This window comes from Phaseolus vulgaris, chromosome 4 (assembly GCF_051622355.1).
Source record: "Phaseolus vulgaris cultivar YP4 chromosome 4, ASM5162235v1, whole genome shotgun sequence".
In the NCBI taxonomy this organism is placed as follows: Eukaryota; Viridiplantae; Streptophyta; class Magnoliopsida; order Fabales; family Fabaceae; genus Phaseolus; species Phaseolus vulgaris.
Window position 1 is genome coordinate 48,722,218 of NC_143501.1, and position 18,451 is coordinate 48,740,668.

The 18,451-nt window shown below is 36.1% G+C and overlaps 1 protein-coding gene across 3 annotated transcripts; it reads right to left on the reverse strand.

Annotated features, from left to right (window-relative positions):
* Window positions 1-13,328: 13,328 nt before the first annotated feature.
* LOC137838040 (cytochrome P450 CYP736A12) lies at window positions 13,329-18,250 on the reverse strand. 3 transcript variants are annotated; one of them, XM_068647252.2, is made up of 3 exons: window positions 18,030-18,250; window positions 15,003-15,791; window positions 13,329-14,504 (listed from the first exon to the last, which is right to left on the reverse strand). In XM_068647252.2, exons 2-3 carry the CDS (start codon window positions 15,693-15,695, stop codon window positions 13,662-13,664), a joined length of 1,536 nt encoding a protein of 511 aa, XP_068503353.1. In that variant the 5' UTR covers window positions 15,696-15,791; window positions 18,030-18,250; the 3' UTR covers window positions 13,329-13,661. The 3 variants fall into 3 exon arrangements, with proteins under 3 accessions (XP_068503353.1, XP_068503352.1, XP_090157814.1); XM_068647251.2 differs by having other exon boundaries at window positions 15,003-15,794; XM_090301688.1 differs by having other exon boundaries at window positions 15,003-15,111; window positions 18,030-18,240.
* Window positions 18,251-18,451: the final 201 nt, after the last annotated feature.

An 18,451-nucleotide genomic window follows, 5' to 3' on the forward strand; every position in this document is an offset into this window, starting at 1 on the left:
AATTTTTTTTCGGGTCCGTATTGCGCTAAAAAAGTTCACACAAGTACTTTCATATGTTTTTTGCACCCAGGTAAGGGGGCACGTCCATAAGAAATCACAAATTAAAGATATGGGGAAGAAAAGCCAGGTTCTTTTGTTTTCGGAAAACCAATTTCGTTCACTCTCGGTCCGGGACTTACAACGCCTTACTCCATGGGTATTTTGTTCTGAAATTTTTACCAGACATTCGTCACTGTGTGTGTTGAGTTTTGGCTAAGAATTGAGCTCCAGATTCGTCCCACAAGATTGGAAATAAATTTTTTATTCATCACTGCCAGGGCTGAAAGGAAGGTTCGTTTGTGTGCGAAACTGTTTGATTTTCTTCGTGGGTGAATACTCATCGTTTCACCTGAAATTTGTCGCATGTTGTCTCAAATTCAATGGAGATTCTTAAGTGGAACTTCATGAAAATACTGTTTCGGGAAAATTTTTCACAAATTTTGTGCAAACGAAGGCTATCCTCTATCAAAATTTGAGAAATTTCACCCTACATTCAACAATTTTGTTCTAGGCACGTATTGCACTAAAAAAATTCACAGAAGTACTTTCATATTTTGTTTTCACCCAGGTAAGGAGGCACGTCTATAAACAAATCACAAAAAAGAAGATACGGAGAAGAAAAGCCTGGAAGTTTTGTTTTCGGAAAACCAGTTTTGTGCACTCTCGGTATGGTACTTACTAAGCCTTACTCATTGGGTGTTTTGGTCTGAAATTTTTACCAGACGTTCGTCACTGTGTCTGTTGAGTTTTGGCTAAGGTTTGAGCCCTAGATTCGTCCCACAAGATTGACAATCAATTTTTATTCATCACTTTTAGAGCTGAAAGGAAGGTTCGTTTGTGTGCGAAACTGATTGATTTTATTCGTGGGTGAATACTAATCTGTTTGACCTGAAATTTGTCGCGTTTTGTCGCAAATTCAATGGAGATTCTTATGTAAAATTTCATGAAAAAACTATTCCAGGAGGAGTTTTCAGAAATTTTGTACGAACAAGGCTATCCTCTACTACAACTTGTGAAATTTCGACCTACTTTCTGCAATTTTATTCCGGGTCCGTATTGCGCTGAAAAAATTTACACTAGTACTTTCATATGTTGTTTGCACCTAGGTAAGGAGGCACGTCCATAAACAAATCACAAAAAGAAGATACGGGGAAGAAAAGCCAGGACGTTTTGTTATCGGAAAACCAGTTTTGTTCACTCTCGATCTGGGACTTACTACGCTTCACTCCTTGGGTATTTTGGTATGAAATTTTTACCAGACGTTCGTCACTGTATCTGTTGAGTTTAGGCTGAGATTCATCCCCCAAGATTGGAAATAAATTTCTATTCATCACTGCCAAGGCAAAAAGAAAGGTTCGTTTGTGTGCGAAGTTGTTTGATTTTTTTCGTGGGTGAATACTCATCCCTTTGACCTGAAATTTGTCGCGTTTTGTCCCAAATTTAGTGGAGATTCTTAGGTAGAATTTCAGGAAAAAACTATATCGGGAGGATTTTTCAGAAATTTTGTGCGAACCAAGGCTATCCTCTACCAAACTTTGTGAAATTTTGCCCTACATTCTGCAATTTTATTTCGGTTCCGTATTGCTCTGTAAAAATTCACACAAGTACTTTCATATGTTGTTTGCACCCAAGTAAGGAGGAACGTTCAAAAAACAGATCATAAAAAGAAGATACGGCAAAGAAAAGGCAGGATGTTTTGTTTTCACAAAACCAGTTTTGTTCACTCTCGGTGTGGGACGTACTACGCCGTACTCCTTGTGTATTTTGGTCTGAAATTTTTACTAGACGTTCGTCACTGTGTCTGTTGAGTTTTGGATGAGATTTGAGCTCTAGATTCGACCCACAAGATTGACAATAAATTTTTTATTCATCATTGCCAGGGGTGAAAAGAAGGTTCGTTTGTGTGCAAAACTGTTCGATTTTTTTCATGGGTGAATACTCATTCGTATGACCTGAAATTTGTTGGGTTTTGTCGGACATTCTTACGTAGATTTCAGAAAAAACCATTTCAGGAGGATTTTTCAGAAATTTTGTGCGAACCAGGGCTATCCTCTACCAAAACTTGTGAAATTTTGCCCTACTTTCTGCAATTTTATTCCAGGTTCGTATTGCGCTGAAAAAATTCACACAAGTACTTTCAGATGTTGTTTGCACACAGGTAAGGAGGCACGTCCATAAAAAAAATTACAAAAGGAAGATACGGGGAAGAAAAGCCACAACGTTTTGTTTTCGTAAAACCTGTTTTTTTAACTCTCGATCTCTGACTTACTACGCCTTACTCTTTGGGTATTTTGGTCTGAAATTTTTACCAGACGTTCGTCTTATAAGATTGGCAATAAATTTTTTATTCATCACCGCTAGGGCTGAAAGGAAGGTTCGTTTGTGTGGGAAACTGTTTTATTTTTTCGTTGGTGAATACACATCCGTTTGACCTGAAATTTGTCGCGTTTCGTCACAAATTCAGTGGAGATTCTTACTTGGAATTTCAGGATAAAACTATTTCGGGAGGATTTTTCAAATTTTTTTGCAAACCAAGGCTATCCTCTACCAAAACTTGTGAAATTTCGCCCTACTTTCTGCAATTTTATTCCGGATCCGTATTGCGCTAAAAAAATCCACACAAGTACTTTCATATGTTGTTTGCACCCAGGTATGGAGGCACTTCCATAAACAAATCGCAAAAAGAAGATACGGGAAAGAAAAGCCAGGACGTTTTGTTTTCGGAAAACCAGTTTTGTTCACTCTCGGTCTGGGATTTACTACGCGTTACTCTTGGGTATTTTGGTCTGAAATTTTTACCACACGTTCGTCACTATGTGTGTTGAGTTTTGGATGAGATTTGAGCCCCAGATTCATCCCACCAGATTGGCAATAAATATTTTATTCATCACTGCCAGGGCTGAAAGGAAGGTTCGTTTGTGTGACAAACTGTATGATTTTTTTTTGTTGGTGAATACTCATCCGTTTGACCTGAAATTTGTCGTGTTTTGTATCAAATTCAGGGGAGATTCTTACGTGGAATTTCAGGAAAAAAACAATTTCGGGAGGATTTTTCAGAAATTTTGTGCAAACCAAGGCTATCATCTACCAAAACTTTTGAAATTTCGCCATACTTTTTGCAATATTATTGCGGGTCCCTATTGCTATGAAAAAATTCACACAAGTACTTTCATATGTTGTTTGCACTCAGGTAAGGAGGCACATCCATAAACATATCACAAAAAGAAGATACGGGAAAGAAAAGCCAGGACGTTTTGTTTTCGGAAAACAAATTTTGTTCACTCTCGGTCTGAAACTTACTACGCCTTACTCCTTGGGTATTTTGGTCTGAAATTTTTACCAGACGTTCCTCACTATGTTTGTTGTGTTTTGGCTGAGATTTGATCCCCAGATTCGTCCCACAAGATTGGCAATAAATTTTGTATTCATCACTGCAAATGGCTTAAACGAAGGTTTGTTTCTGTGCGAAACTCTTTTATTTTTTTCATGGGTAAATACTCGTCTGTTTGATCTAATTTTTGTCGCGTTTTTTCATAAATTCAGTGGATATTCTTACGTGGAATTTAAGGAAGAAACTAATTCGGGAGGATTTTTCAGAAATTTTGTGAAAACCAAGGCTATCCTACTTTCTGCAATTTTATTCCGGGCTCGTATTGCATTAAAAAAATTCACACAAGTACTTTCATATGTTGTTTGCACCCAGGTAAGGAGGCACTTCCATAAACAAATCGCAAAAAGAAGATACGGGGACGAAAAGGCAGGACGTTTTGTTTTCGGAAAACCAGTTTTTTTCACTCTCGGTCTGGGACTTACTACGCCTTACTCCTTGGGTATTTTGGTATGAAAGTTTTACCACACGTTTATCATTGTGTCTATTGAGTTTTGGCTGAGATTTGAGTCCCAGAATTGTCCAATAAGATTGGCAATAATTTTTTTATTCATCACCGCTAGGGCTGAAAGAAAGGTTCGTTTGTGTGGGAAACTGTTTCATTTTTTTCGTGGGTGAATACTCATCCGTTTGACTTGAAATTTGTCGCGTTTTGTCCCAAATTCAGTGGAGATTCTTACTTGGAATTTCAGGAAAAAACTATTTCGGGAGGATTTTTCAGAAATTTTTCCTAAACCAAGGCTATCTTCTACCAAAACTTGTGAAATTTCGTCCTACTTTCTGCAATTTTATTCTGGATCCGTATTGCGCTGAAAAAATTCACACAAGTACTTTCATATGTTGTTTGCACCCAGGTAGGGAGGCACATCCATAAACAAATCGCAAAAAGAAGATACGGGAAAGAAAAGTTAGGACGTTTTTTTTTGGAAAACCAGTTTTGTTCACTCTCGGTCTGGGATTTACTACGCGTTACTCCTTGGGTATTTTGGTCTGAAATTTTTACCACACGTTCGTCACTGTGTCTATTGAGTTTTGGCTTAGATTTGAGCCCCAAATTCATCCCAGCAGATTGGCAATAAATATTTTATTCTTCACCGTTAGGGCTGAGGGAAGGTTCGTTTGTGTGGCAAACTGTTTTGATTTTTTTTGTTGGTGAATACTTATCCGTTTGACCTGAAATATCGCGTTTTGTATCAAATTCAGAGGAGATTCTTACGTGCAATTTCAAGAAAAAAACTATTTCGGGAGGATTTTTCAGAAATTTTGTGCAAACCAAGGCGCTCTACCAAAACTTGTGAAATTTCGCCATACTTTTTGCAATATTATTCCGGGTCCCTATTGCGATGAAAAAATTCACACAAGTACTTTCATATGTTGCTTGCACCCAAAGAAGGAGGCACGTCCATAAAAAATCACAAAAAGAAGATACGGGGGAGAAAAGCCAGGATGTTTTGTTTTCGGAAAACCAGTTTTGTTCACCCTCGGTCTGGGACTTACTACGCCTTACTCCTTGAGTATTTTGGTCTGAAATTTTTACCAGAAGTTCTTCACCGTGTCTACTGAGTTTTGGCTGGGATTTGAGCCCCAGATTCGTCCCACAGGATTGCCAATAAATTTTTTGTTCATCACTGCCATGACTGAAAGGAAGGTTCGTATGTGTGTAAAATTGTTTGATTTTTTTCGTGGGCGAATACTCACCCGTTTGACCTGAAATTTGTCGCGTTTTGTCCCAAATTCAGTGGAGATTCTTACGTGGAATTTCAGGAAAAAACCATTTCCGGAAAATTTTTAAGAAATTTTGTGCAAACCAAGTTATCCTCTACAGAAACTTGTGAAATTTCGCCCTACTTTCTGAAATTTTATTCTGGGTCCGTATTGCGCTGAAAAAAATTCACACTAGTACTTTCATATGTTGCTTGCACCCAGGTAAGGAGGCACGTCCATAAAAAAATCACAAAAAGAAGATACGGGGGAGAAAAGCTAGGACGTTTTGTTTTCGGAAAACCAGTTTTGTTCACCCTCGGTCTGGGACTTACTACACCTTACTCCTTGGGTATTTTGGTATGAGATTTTTACCAGTTGTTCTTCACCGTGTCTACTGAGTTTTGGCTGGGATTTGAGCCCCAGATTCGTCCCACAGGATTGGCAATAAATTCTTTATTCATCACTGCCAGACTGAAAGGAAGGTTCGTTTGTGTGTGAAACTGTTGATTTTTTTCGTGGGCGAATACTCATCCGTTTGACCTGAAATTTGTTGCGTTTGGTCCCAAATTCAATGGAGATTCTTACGTGGAATTTCAGGAAAAAACCATTTCGGGAGAATTTTTAAGATATTTTGTGCAAACCAAGGCTATCCTCTACCGAAACTTGTGAGATTTCGCCCTACTTTCTGAAATTTTATTATGGGTTCGTATTGCGCTTAAAAAAATTCACACAAGTACTTTCATATGTTGCTTGCACCCAATGAAGGAGGCACGTCCATAAAAAATCACAAAAAGAAGATACGGGGGAGAAAAGCCAGGACGTTTTGTTTTCAGAAAACCAGTTTTGTTCACCCTCGGTCTGGGACTTACTACGCCTTACTCCTTGAGTATTTTGGTCTGAAATTTTTACCAGACGTTCTTCACCGTGTTTACTGAGTTTTGGCTGGGATTTGAGCCCCAGATTCGTCCCACAGGATTGGCAATAAATTTTTTATTTATCACTGCCAGGACTGAAAGGAAGGTTCGTTTGTGTGTGAAACTGTTTGATATTTTTCGTGGGCGAATACTCATCCGTTTGACCTGAAATTTATCGCGTTTTGTCCCAAATTCAGTGGAGATTCTTTCATGGATTTTCAGGAAAAAAACCATTTCAGGAGAATTTTTAAGAAATGTTTAGCAAACCAAGGCTATCCTCTACCGAAACTTGTGAAATTTCGCCCTACTTCCTGAAATTTTATTCTGGGTCTGTGTTGCGCTGAAAAAATTCACACAAGTACTTTCATATGTTGTTTGCACACATGTAAGGAGGCACGGTCATAAAAAAAAAACAAAAAAAAACTACGGGGGAGAAAAGCTAGGACGTTTTGTTTTCGGAAAACCAGTTTTGTTCACCCTCGGTCTGGGACTTACTACGCCTTACTCCTTGGGTATTTTGGTCTGAAATTTTTACCAGACGTTCTTCACCGTGTTTACTGAGTTTTGGCTGGGATTTGAGCCCCAGATTCGTCCCACAGGATTGGCAATAAATTCTTTATTCATCACTGCCAGACTGAAAGGAAGGTTCATTTGAGTGTGAAACTGTTTGATTTTTTCGAGGGTGAATACTGATCCGTTTGACCTGAAATTTTTTGCTTTTTTTCCCAAATACAATTGAGATTCTTACGAGGAATTTCAGGAAAAAACCATTTCGGGAGAATTTTTAAGATATTTTGTGCAAACCCAGGCTATCCTCTACCGAAACTTGTGAAATTTCGCCCTACTTTCTGAAATTTTATTCTGGGTCCGTATTGCGTTGAAAAAAATTCAAACAAGTACTTTCATATGTTGCTTGCACCCAAAGAAGGAGGCACGTCCATAAAAAATCACAAAAAGAAGATACGGGGGAGAAAAGCCAGGACATTTTGTTTTCGGAAAACTAGTTTTGTTCACCCTCGGTTTAGGACTTACTATGCCTTACTCCTTTGGTATTTTGGTCTGAAATTTTTACCAGACGTTCTTCACCGTGTATACTAAGTTTTGGCTGGGATTTGAGCCCTAGATTCGTCCCACAGGATTGCCAATAAATTTTTTGTTCATCACTGCCATGACTGAAAGGAAGGTTCGTATGTGTGTGAAATTGTTTGATTTTTTTCGTGGGCGAATACTCATCCGTTTGACCTGAAATTTGTCACGATTTGTCCCAAATTCAGTGGAGATTCTTACGTGGAATTTTAGGAAAAAACCATTTCGGGACAATTTTTAAGAAACTTTGTGTAAACCAAGGCTATCCTCTACCGAAACTTGTTAAATTTCGCCCTACTTTCTGAAATTTTATTCTGGGTCCGTATTGCGCTGAAAAAAATTCACACTGGTACTTTCATATGTTGCTTGCACCCAGGTAAGGATGCACGTCCATAAAAAAATCACAAAAAGAAGATACGTGGAAGAAAAGCCAGGACGTTTTGTTTTCGGAAAATCAATTTTGTTCACCATCGGTCTGGGACTTACTACGCCTTACTCCTTGGGTATTTTGGTCTGAAATTTTTACCAGACGTTCTACACCGTGTGTACTGATTTTTCGCTGGTATTTGAGCCCCAAATTCGTCCCAAAGGACTGACAATAAATTTTTTATTCATCACTGCCAGGACTGAAAGGATGTTTCGTATGTGAGTGAAACTGTTTGATTTTTTTCGTGGGCGAATACTCATCTGTTTGACCTGAAATTTGTCGCGTTTTATCCCAAATTCAGTGGAGATTCTTACGTGGAATTTCAGGAAAAAACCATTTCGGGAGAATTTTTAAGAAATTTTGTGCAAACCAAAGCTATCCTCTACCGAAACTTGAGAAATTTCGCCCTACTTTCTGAAATTTTATTCTTGGTCCGTATTGCGCTGAAAAAATTCACACAAGTACTTTCATTTGTTGTTTGCACCCAGGTAAGGAGGCACGTCCATAAAAAAATCACAAAAAAGAAGATACGGGGGAGAAAAGCCAGGACGTTTTGTTTTCGGAAAACCAATTTTCTTCACCCTCGGTCTGGGACTTACTACGCATTACTCCATTGGTATTTTGGTCTGAAATTTTTACCAGACGTTCTTCCCCCGTGTCTACTGAGTTTTGGCTGGGATTTGAGCCCCAGATTCGAACCACAGAATTGGCAATAAATTTTTTATTCATCACTGCCAGGACTGAAAAGAAGGTTCGCTTGTGTGTGAAACTGTTTGATTTTTTTCATGGGAGAATACTCATTCGTTTGACCTGAAATTTGTCGCGTTTTGTCCCAAATTCAGTGGAGATTCTTACCTTGAATTTCAGGAAAAAACCATTTCGAGAGAATTTTTATGAAATTTTGTGCAAACCAAGGCTATCCTCTACCGAAACTTGTGAAATTTCGCCATACTTTCTGAAATTTTATTCTGGGTCCGTATTGCTGAAAAAATTCCCACAAGTACTTTCATATGTTGTTTTCAACCAGGTAAGGAGGCACGTCCATAAAAAAATCACAAAAAGAAGAAACGGCGGAGAAAAGCCAGGACGTTTTGTTTTCGAAAAACCAGTTTTTTTCACCCTCGGTCTGGGACTTACTACGCCTTACTCCATGGGTATTTTGGTCTGAAATTTTTAGCAGACGTTCTTCCCCGTGTCTACTGAGTTTTGGCAGAGATTTGAGCCCCAGATTCGAACCACAGAATTGGCAATAAATTTTTTATTCATCACTTCCAGGACTGAAAGGAAGGTTCGCTTGTGTGTGAAACTGTTTGATTTTTTTCGTGGGCGAATACTCATCCGTTTGACCTGAAATTTGTCGCGTTTTGTCCTAAATTCAGTGGAGATTTTACCTGGAATTTCAGGAAAAAACCATTTCGGGAGAATTTTTATGAAATTTTGTGCAAACCAAGGCTTATCCTCTACCGAAACTTGTGAAATTTCGCCATACTTTCTGAAATTTTATTCTGGGTCCGTATTGCGCTGAAAAAATTCCCACAAGTACTTTCATATGTTGTTTTCACCCAGGTAAGGAGGCACGTCCATAAAAAAATCACAAAAAGAAGATACGGGGGAGAAAAGCTAGAACGTTTTGTTTCCGGAAAACCAGTTTTCTTCACCCTCGGTCTCGGACCTACTACGCCGTACTTCTTGGGTATTTTGGTCTAAAATTTTTACCAGACGTTCTTCACCGTGTCTACTCAGTTTTGGCTGGGATATGAGCCCCAGATTCGTCCCACAAGATTCGCAACAAATTTTTTATTCATCACTGCCAGGACTGAAAGGAAGGTTCGTTTGTGTGTGAGAAACTATTGGTTCCTGGGCGAAACTGTTTGAATTTTTTCGTGGCTGAATACTCATCCATTTGACCTGAAATTTGTCGCGTTTTGTCCCAAACTCAATGCAGATTCGTACGTGGAATTTCAGGAGAAAACAATTTCGGGACGATTTTTCAGAAATTTTGTCCAAACCATGCCTATCCTCTACCAAAACTTGTGAAATTTCGCCCTACTTTCTGCAGTTTTATTCCGGGTCCGTATTGCACTGAAAAAAATCACACAAGTACTTTCATATGTTGTTTGAACCCACGTGAGGAGGCATGTCCATAAAAAAATCACAAAAAGAAGAAAAGCCAGAATGTTTTGTTTTCAGAAAACCAAATTTGTTCACTCTCGGTCTGGGACTTACTACGCCTTACTCGTTTTGTATTTTGGTCTAAAATTTTTATCAGACGTTCGTCACTGTTTCCGTTGAGTTTTGGAAGAGATTTGAGCGCTAGATTTGTCCCAAAAGATTGGCAATAAATTTTTTATTCAACACTGTCAGGATTGAAAGGAAGGTTCGTTTGTGTGTTAAACTGTTTGATTTTTTTGTGGGCGAATACTCATCCGCTTGACCTGAAATTTGTCGCGTTTTGTCCCAAATTCAGTGGAGATTCTTACGTGGAATTTCAGGAAAAAACTATTTCGGGATAATTTTTCAGAAATTTTGTGCAAACCATAGCTATCCTCTACCGAAACTTGTGAAATTTCGCCCTACTTTCTGAAATTTTATACAGGGTCTGTATTGCGCTGAAAAATTTCACACAAGTACTTTCATATGTTGTTTGCACTCAGGTAAGGACGCACGTCCATAAAAAAAATCACAAAAAGAAGATATGGGGGAGAAAAGCCATGACAATTTGTTTTCGGAAAACCAGTTTTGTTCACCCTCGGTCTGGGACTTACTATGCCTTACTCCTTGGGTATTTTGGTCTGAAATTTTTATCAAACGTTTTTCACCGTTTCTACCGAATTTTGGCTGAGATTTGAGCCCTAGATTTGTCCCACAGGATTGGAAATAAATTTTTCATTCATCCCTGACAGGACTGAAAGGAAGGTTCGTTTGTGTGTGAAAATGTTTAATTTTTTTCGTGGACGAATACTCATCCGTTTGACCTGAAATTTGTCAAATTTCACCCTACTTTCTGAAATTTTATTCTGGGTCCGTATTGCGCTGAAAAAAATTCACACAAGTACTTTCATATGTTGTTTGCGCCCAGGTAAGGAGGCACGTCCATTAAAAAATCACAAAAAGAAGGTACGGGGGAAAAACGCCAGGAGTTTTGTTTTCGGAAAACAAGTTTTGTTCACGACTTACTACGCCTTACTCCTTGGGTATTTTGGTCTGAAATTTGTACCAGACGTTCGTCACTGTTTCCGTTGAGTTGGGGCTGAGATTTGAGCCCCAGATTCGTCCCACAAGATTAGGAATAAATTTTTTATTCATCACTGTCAGTGCTGAAAGGAAGGTTAGTTTTTGTGTGAAAGTGGTTGATTTTTTTCGTCACTGAATACTCATCCGTTTGACCTGAAATTTGTCGCGTTTTCTCCCAAATTCAGTTCAGATTCTTACGTGGAATTTCAGGAAAAACTATTTCGGGAGGATTTTTCAGAAATTTTGTGCAACCCAAGGCTATCCTGTACAAAAACTTGTGAAATTTTGCCCTACTTTCTGCAATTTTATTCCGGGTACGTATTGCGCTGAAAAAATTCACACAACTACTTTTATATGTTGTTTGCACCCAGGTGAGGAGGCATGTCCATCAACAAATCACAAAATGAAGATACGTGGTAGAAAAGCCAAAATGTTTTGTTTTCGGAAAACCAGTTTTGTTCAGTCTCGGTCTGGGACTTACTACGCTTTACTCCTTGGGTATTTTGGTCTGAAATTTTTTCCAGACGTTCGTCACTCTGACTGTTGAGTTTTGGCTGTGATTTGAGCCCCATATTCGTCCCACAAGATTGTCAATACATATTTTATTCATCACTGTCAAGGCTGAAAGGAAGGTTCGTTTGTTTGCAAAACTGTTTAATTTTTTTTATGGGTGAATACTCATCTGTTAGATCTAAAAATTTTCGCGTTTAGTCCCAAATTCAGTGGAGATTCTTACGTGGAATTTCAGAAAAAAAAAACTATTTCTGGAGGATTTTTCATAAATTTTGTTCAAACCAAGGCTATCCTCTACCAAAAGTAGTGAAATTTCGCCCTCCTTTCTGCAATTTTGATTCGGGTCCGTATTGTGCTGAAAAAATTCACACAACTACTTTCATATGTTTTTTGCACCCAGGTTTGTATGTACATCCATAAACAAATCACAAAAAGAAGATACGGAGAAAAAAAGCGAGGAACTTTTGTTTTCGGAAAACAAGTTTTGTTCACTCTCGGTCTGGGACTTACCTGGAATACCCAAGGAATAACGCGTAGAAAGTCCCAAACCGAGAGTGAACAAAACTGGTTTTCCGAAAACAAAACGTCCTGGTTTTTCTTTCCCGTATCTTCTTTTTGTGATTTTTTTATGGACGTTCCTCCTTACTTGGGTGCAAACAACATATGGAAGTACTTGTGTGAATTTTTTCAGCGCAATACGAACACGGAATAAAATTGCAGAAAGTAGGGCGAAATTTCACAAGTTTTGGTAGAGGAGAGCCTTGGTTTGCACAAAATTTCTGAAAAATCCTCCCGAAATAGTTTCCTCCTGAAATTCAACGTAAAAATATTCACTGAATTTGGGTCAAAACGCGACAAATTTAAGGTCAAACGGATGAGTATTCACCCACGAAAAAAATCAAACAGTTTCGCACACAAACGAACCTTCCTTTCAGCCCTGGCAGTGATGAATAAAATATTTATTGCCAATCTTGTGGGACAAATCTGGTGGTGAAATATCAGCCAAAACTCAATAGACACAGTGACGAACGTCTGGTAAAAATTTCAGACCAAAATACCCAAGGATTAAGGCGTAGTAAGTCCCAGATCGAGAATGAACAAATCTGGTTTTCCCTAAAACAAAACGTCTTGGCTTTTCTTCCCCGTATGTTCTTTTTGTGAATTGTTTATTGACGTGCCTCCTTATCTGGGTGCAAGTAACATATGAAAGTGCTTGTGTGAATATTATAAGCGCAATACGGACTCGGAATAAAATTGCAGAAAGTAGGGCGAAATTTCACAAGTTTTGGTAGAGGATAGCCTTGGTTTGCACAAAATTTCTGAAAAATCCTCCAGAAATTTTTTTTCCTAACATTCTACATAAGAATCTCCACTGAATTTGGGAAAAAACGCGACAAATTTAAGGCCAAACGGATGAGTATTCACCCACGAAAAAAATCAAACAGTTTCGCACACAAACAAACCTTCCTTTCAGCCCTAGCAGTGATGAATAAAAAATTTATTGCGAATCTTGTGGGATGAATTTGGGGCTCAAATCTCAGCCAAAACTCAACAAACACAGTGACGAACGTCTGGTAATAATTTCAGACAAAAATACCCAAGGAGTAAGGCGTAGTAAGTCTCAGACTGAGAGTGAAAAAAACTGGTTTTTCGTAAACAAAACGTTCTGGCTTTTCTTCCCCGTATCTTCTTTTTGGGTTTTGTTTATGGACGTGCCTCCTTACTTGGGTGCAAACAACATATGGAAGTACTTGTGTGAATTTTTTTAGCGCCATAGGGAACCCGGAATAAAATTGCAGAAAGTAGGGCGAAATTTCACAAATTTTGGTAGAGGATAGCCTTGGTTTGCACAAAATTCCTGAAAAATCCTCCCGAAATAGTTTTTTCCTAAAATTCCACGTAAGAATCTCCACTGAATTTTTGACAAAAGGCGACAAATTTCAGGTGAAACGAATGAGTATTCACCAACGAAAAAAATCAAACAGTTTCGCAGACAAACGAATCTTCCTTTCAGCCCTGACAGTGATGAATAAAAAATTTATTGCAAATCTTGTGAGACGAATTTGGGGCTCAAATCTCAGCCAAAACTCAACAGACACAGTGACGAACGTGTTGTCTTTTTGTACCATTAACACCACAACAATTAGAGCAATGGGTTTAGTTTGTAATGATACGTTGGCAACTCACATTTTTTATATAATCACATTACAACTCTCAATACTATTATTTTAATACTTTTTCATATCATTTAATTCCAAACTTACCCTTTATTATATACATATATATTTATTTCTAAATCTATCACATCAAGAGTTGTATACAACTCTAACGATTGTCAAAGTATCATTTTCCGGGTTTAATCCATTCCAACTTCACCTGTTAGGCGATAAGTTGGCACAGCTAGCAAATGCTTACTCCTTGGCATTGTGAGACCAAATTTCTCAGTCATGTCCAACTCATCAGGGGACATGCCTGATGGAAGTTCCCAATTGAAGCAATGAACCAATTGAGCAAGAACAATCTTAACAGTGGCTAGACCCAAATGAATCCCAGGACACCCTCTACGACCAGAACCAAATGGTATGAGTCTAAAGTCAAATCCTTTTATGTCCACATTGTTGTTGGTAAATCTTTCAGGATAAAACATTTCAGCATTATCTGACCAAACTTTAGGATCTCTCCCCAGAGCCCATGCATTCACTATCAACCTTGAATTTTTCTTTATAAAATAACCATCTATAGTAACATCTTCTCTACACTCACGAGGTACTAGCAAAGGTACAACAGGGTACAATCTTAGTGTCTCCTTCACCACTAAGTCCAAATAAGGCAATTTTTCCATATCAGTCTCTTCCACCTTTCTTTTCATTCCCACTACACTTTCCAACTCATCTTGAACTTTCTTCATCACCCTTGGATGCTTTAAGAGTTCTGACATCGCCCACTCAACCGTTATGGAAGATGTGTTAATTCCTGTAATAATCATAGTCATCACGACAGCCTTGATATGCGTTCTTTCAACCACAGGACCATGTTCATCGTGAGGATCCATGGGTTGATGTATAAGTGCAAGGAGTATGTCCACAAAGTCCTTTTGGCCTTTATCTTCTTTATCAGAATATTGTTCATGGTCTCTGATAATTTGCTCCAAGACTACGTCAAATGATTTGCTCACTTTCTTTAATCGTCTTACTAGTCCCTGATATAACAATGATTGAATTAATATCTCATGGTTTAAGGGTAAAATCATAAGTCATAAATAAATAAGTGAATGAAATGAAAGTTACATCCGAAAATTAAATCAAATTGTTAGTTTGGACGAACTTCCTAGTATGAATTTTTATTCAGCATAGGTTTTGTCCTTCAAAGACAATCTTGTTTAGGACACTACTACTTAAGGAATTAATATCTTTTAACCAATGTTTTTTCATATTCATAGATGATAGACCTCAAGATCAAATTTCTTACCACATGATTAAAGAACAATGTTATATGTCAATTATGTTACACTGTGCTGGTAGAAGAAGCTTGAATTGTTTAATTCTAAGGACAATATAATTTAACCATCAAAATAACAATAAAATCTAAACTATGAAAGATCATTAACAAAATATGCAACACGACTACATGTTCAGAATAAAAAGTAATATGATACAGGACATGCCAAGTGTTTACAATATCTAGTAGCATTTCATACCTGAAGATCAAACATACGTAGCCAAGGTAAATAATCTGCAACATTGAAAGTTCCTACCAAGTCCAATAGTTCACGAACAAGGTTCTTTACATCAAATCTATCGTCCTTACTGCAACCAAAGATCATTTTAAATGTGACATTCTCGATGATATTCCCTGCAGTATCACTAAGATCTATAACCTCACGCGATGATGCTATTTTCTGGAGAAACCTAACAAACTCTGCCAACTGCTCATTTCTCAAAGGAGAAAACATCTCAACTTTTGATGCAATCAGAAGTTGTACTGTGCACAGTTTCCTCATGATGCGCCAGTAGGGACCATTCTCAGAGAATATTAAGCCCTTGCCACCATAGGAAATAGAGTTGGATGAGATGCTTTTAGACCTAAAAGCAAAAGTAATGTCATGGGTCTTGAGGAATAGTTCGGCTATTTCAGGTGAGGATATCACAATGGTTGGAACTTGTCCTAGCTTTAAGGACATTATAGGTCCATAAAATGCTGCAAGGGATTGAAGGGTGTGGTGTGGTAGTTTCCCTAGCATGTGGAGATGACCAATAATTGGTAGGGTGTTGGGACCTGGTGGATGTTTTCCATGATCTTGGCCTTGTTTTGGTTTTAACACAACAATTGATAAGATAAATATGAATATCACAAAGAGTATTGTAGGAATAGTTAATGCTTGAGGTAACATTTCTAATTTTTCTTTATTAAAAATGGAGAATGTTTGGAGTATTCCTTATATGATCTTAAGGTAATCAAGGCTTTGTCAAGTCATGGACATAATTTCCTGCTACAAAAGAGATATGGGTGATTGCAGAGTGAATGATGGCTTGGAACGTTAAAATAGAATAGAAAGCAAATTTATACTTCATGCAATCAATAAATCATACTTGTTAAACGAAAATTCGATGATTCAGGTCTTGAATTGATTCACGTTTTGTAGAATTTATGCAACAACCCATACAACCAAATTATAAACATATATATTTTACATTATAAACATATAGAAAGATAAGTTATTGAAATTATGATAAATGTACAATTCAAGCATATATTAATGCAGCATTATTTTTTGAAACTCTATCTAATCCATTTCAAAACTTTAGATCAACATGTACACCTAAGTTCAAATGGATGCAAAATAAAGAATAACAAACTGAAGTCTAGGAAAACTTGTTTAAGTATGTACTAGAAAGACTAACATATGACTCGTACCAAACATTTTTTTATCTACACTCAAGTCTCAACTTCAAAAGTTAAAGTAAGTTTATTGTATAAATCACCTTATGCTTACAAATGTGTCTCATACAAAAACTTTTCTTCAATTTTTTACTACTTAATATCTTAATTTACATAATTTGACTTTATCAGTGAAACAAATGTATCTCTTTTCTTTTCAAACATAAATTTGTTTACTTATTATTACAAAATCAATATATCATCTCACCTATGTGGTCTCAAATCATCCAATCTAATCATAACATGTATCAATTTAATGTATTTTCATATAATTATTTAAATGCAAGCTTAAATAGACTAAATATTACAAAAATAAAAACACATATATATATATATATAATGTCACACAAATCAATTTGAACTTAAATATACTTTTTACTCTATTCACACATGATTGAGCAAGTTATTTTTAATTGTATCTTACTGTAAGACATCATTATTCTCTGAGTCTGATTAGCAAGTACATGAAAAACCCTATTAAGTTACCTTTGTTGAAAGATTTTTTTTTCTATTTTCAAGAAACTCGTAATTTTGGGGTATTTTACAAAAAAAAAGACAAAAATATTCATTTGATTGGATTTATCGACAATTTTGCAGGTGATCTAGATGATAAACAAACACGTATCATTATTATTTCATGATCTTCTAAGGATGCTTATTGTTTTGTAATGTGCATATTTTAAAAGGTTATACCAAATATAGAAATCAAATGTAGAAAGAGAAAATTTGCTAAAGAGATTAAATATCTCAACCCAAACATGAAAACACCTTTCTTTCCATAAAAAATTAAATAGCTTGACAAATGACAGATTAAAATCAATATCACATGGGTTGGGGCCAGATTCTTGTGCTGCCAGCCAAAAAGTGATCCTACACAAACATTTTTATTTTAAAATAACACTAAAAAAAATTATTAAATAAAAATTAATTTTATAAATTAAAAATAATTAGTTATTATATTAAATAAATTAGATAATAATTTTAAAATTAAAAAATTATTATTTTTTAAATTAATTTCTATTATTAATAAATAATTTTTAAATTGATATCTAATTAGTTATCAAGTTTTAATTATTAATTTTAAATTTAATAAAAAAAACTTTGATACTAATTTAAAAATAATTTATAAATAATAAAAATTAATTTAAAAATTAATAACTTTTTTAATTTCTAAAATAATATCTAATAAACAGTAAATATAATAACTAATTATTTTTTTTTGTTTTTATTTAAACATACTAACTTTCTGAAACTCTTGATATAATTACTAACAATTTTAAGTTAAAACTATTATTACTATAATCTCTAACAGAATTAAAAAGATTAAGAGATCTTATAATTTTAACTATCTTAGTAATTAATGTGTACACCTAAAAAATCTGTAGAAAATGCGATAAAAGATTAGGGCAGTTACTTACTTAGTGGGATTTGGTAGCTGCAGAATAAACTATAATTTTCTTTTATACTATTGTTGAAGAATAGATACAAAATGAATATTCTGGTCATATTTTTTTGATAGATTTATAAATTCACATGTCTGCAACTTGCTTTTTCTTTATCTGGTGTAGGTAGAACTGTTCATAAGAAAAACTGGTTCTGAAATAGAGTATGAATAAACAACACAGTTTTTGAAGTTACAGTGATTCAAGAAATCAGGTGTAAAATTAAGACTTTAGAGTCTCCCATATTCCATAAACACATTGAACAAGACAACATAACAAACTTTTGAGACAACAACAGCAATACTCAAAAGATGAAAAATAAAAATAGAATGAGAGAGAGGTACCTTAGTTTGTGATGGTGTGGATCCAATGAAGAGAAATGAGTTGTGTTGGAAACTTCTGCAGAGAGAATGCAGATAAAGAAGATCTGAGGAAAAGAAAAGTTAGAAGATGAAACAAGTAAAGCAGAAGTACATTAATGTGTGGTTGAATGAAAGAAAGAAAGAAGTACTTGTTTGGTGTGCATGAAAGTGAAGTGATTTTGGAATTTAGTTTTTATGGATAAATGGAAAGATTGACTTTGTACTTCATATCTCCCTTAATGCTTCTTTATCTTTCTAATGTCTTATACAAAGAGACCAACTTCTATGCCAACAATTATACTTTGGATATTTGTGTATTTGGATTCTGTCTACAAATATGAGGACAAGTATCTTTAGATCACAAACTCCATACTCATTTAAAAGTTGTGCTATTAATGATGATT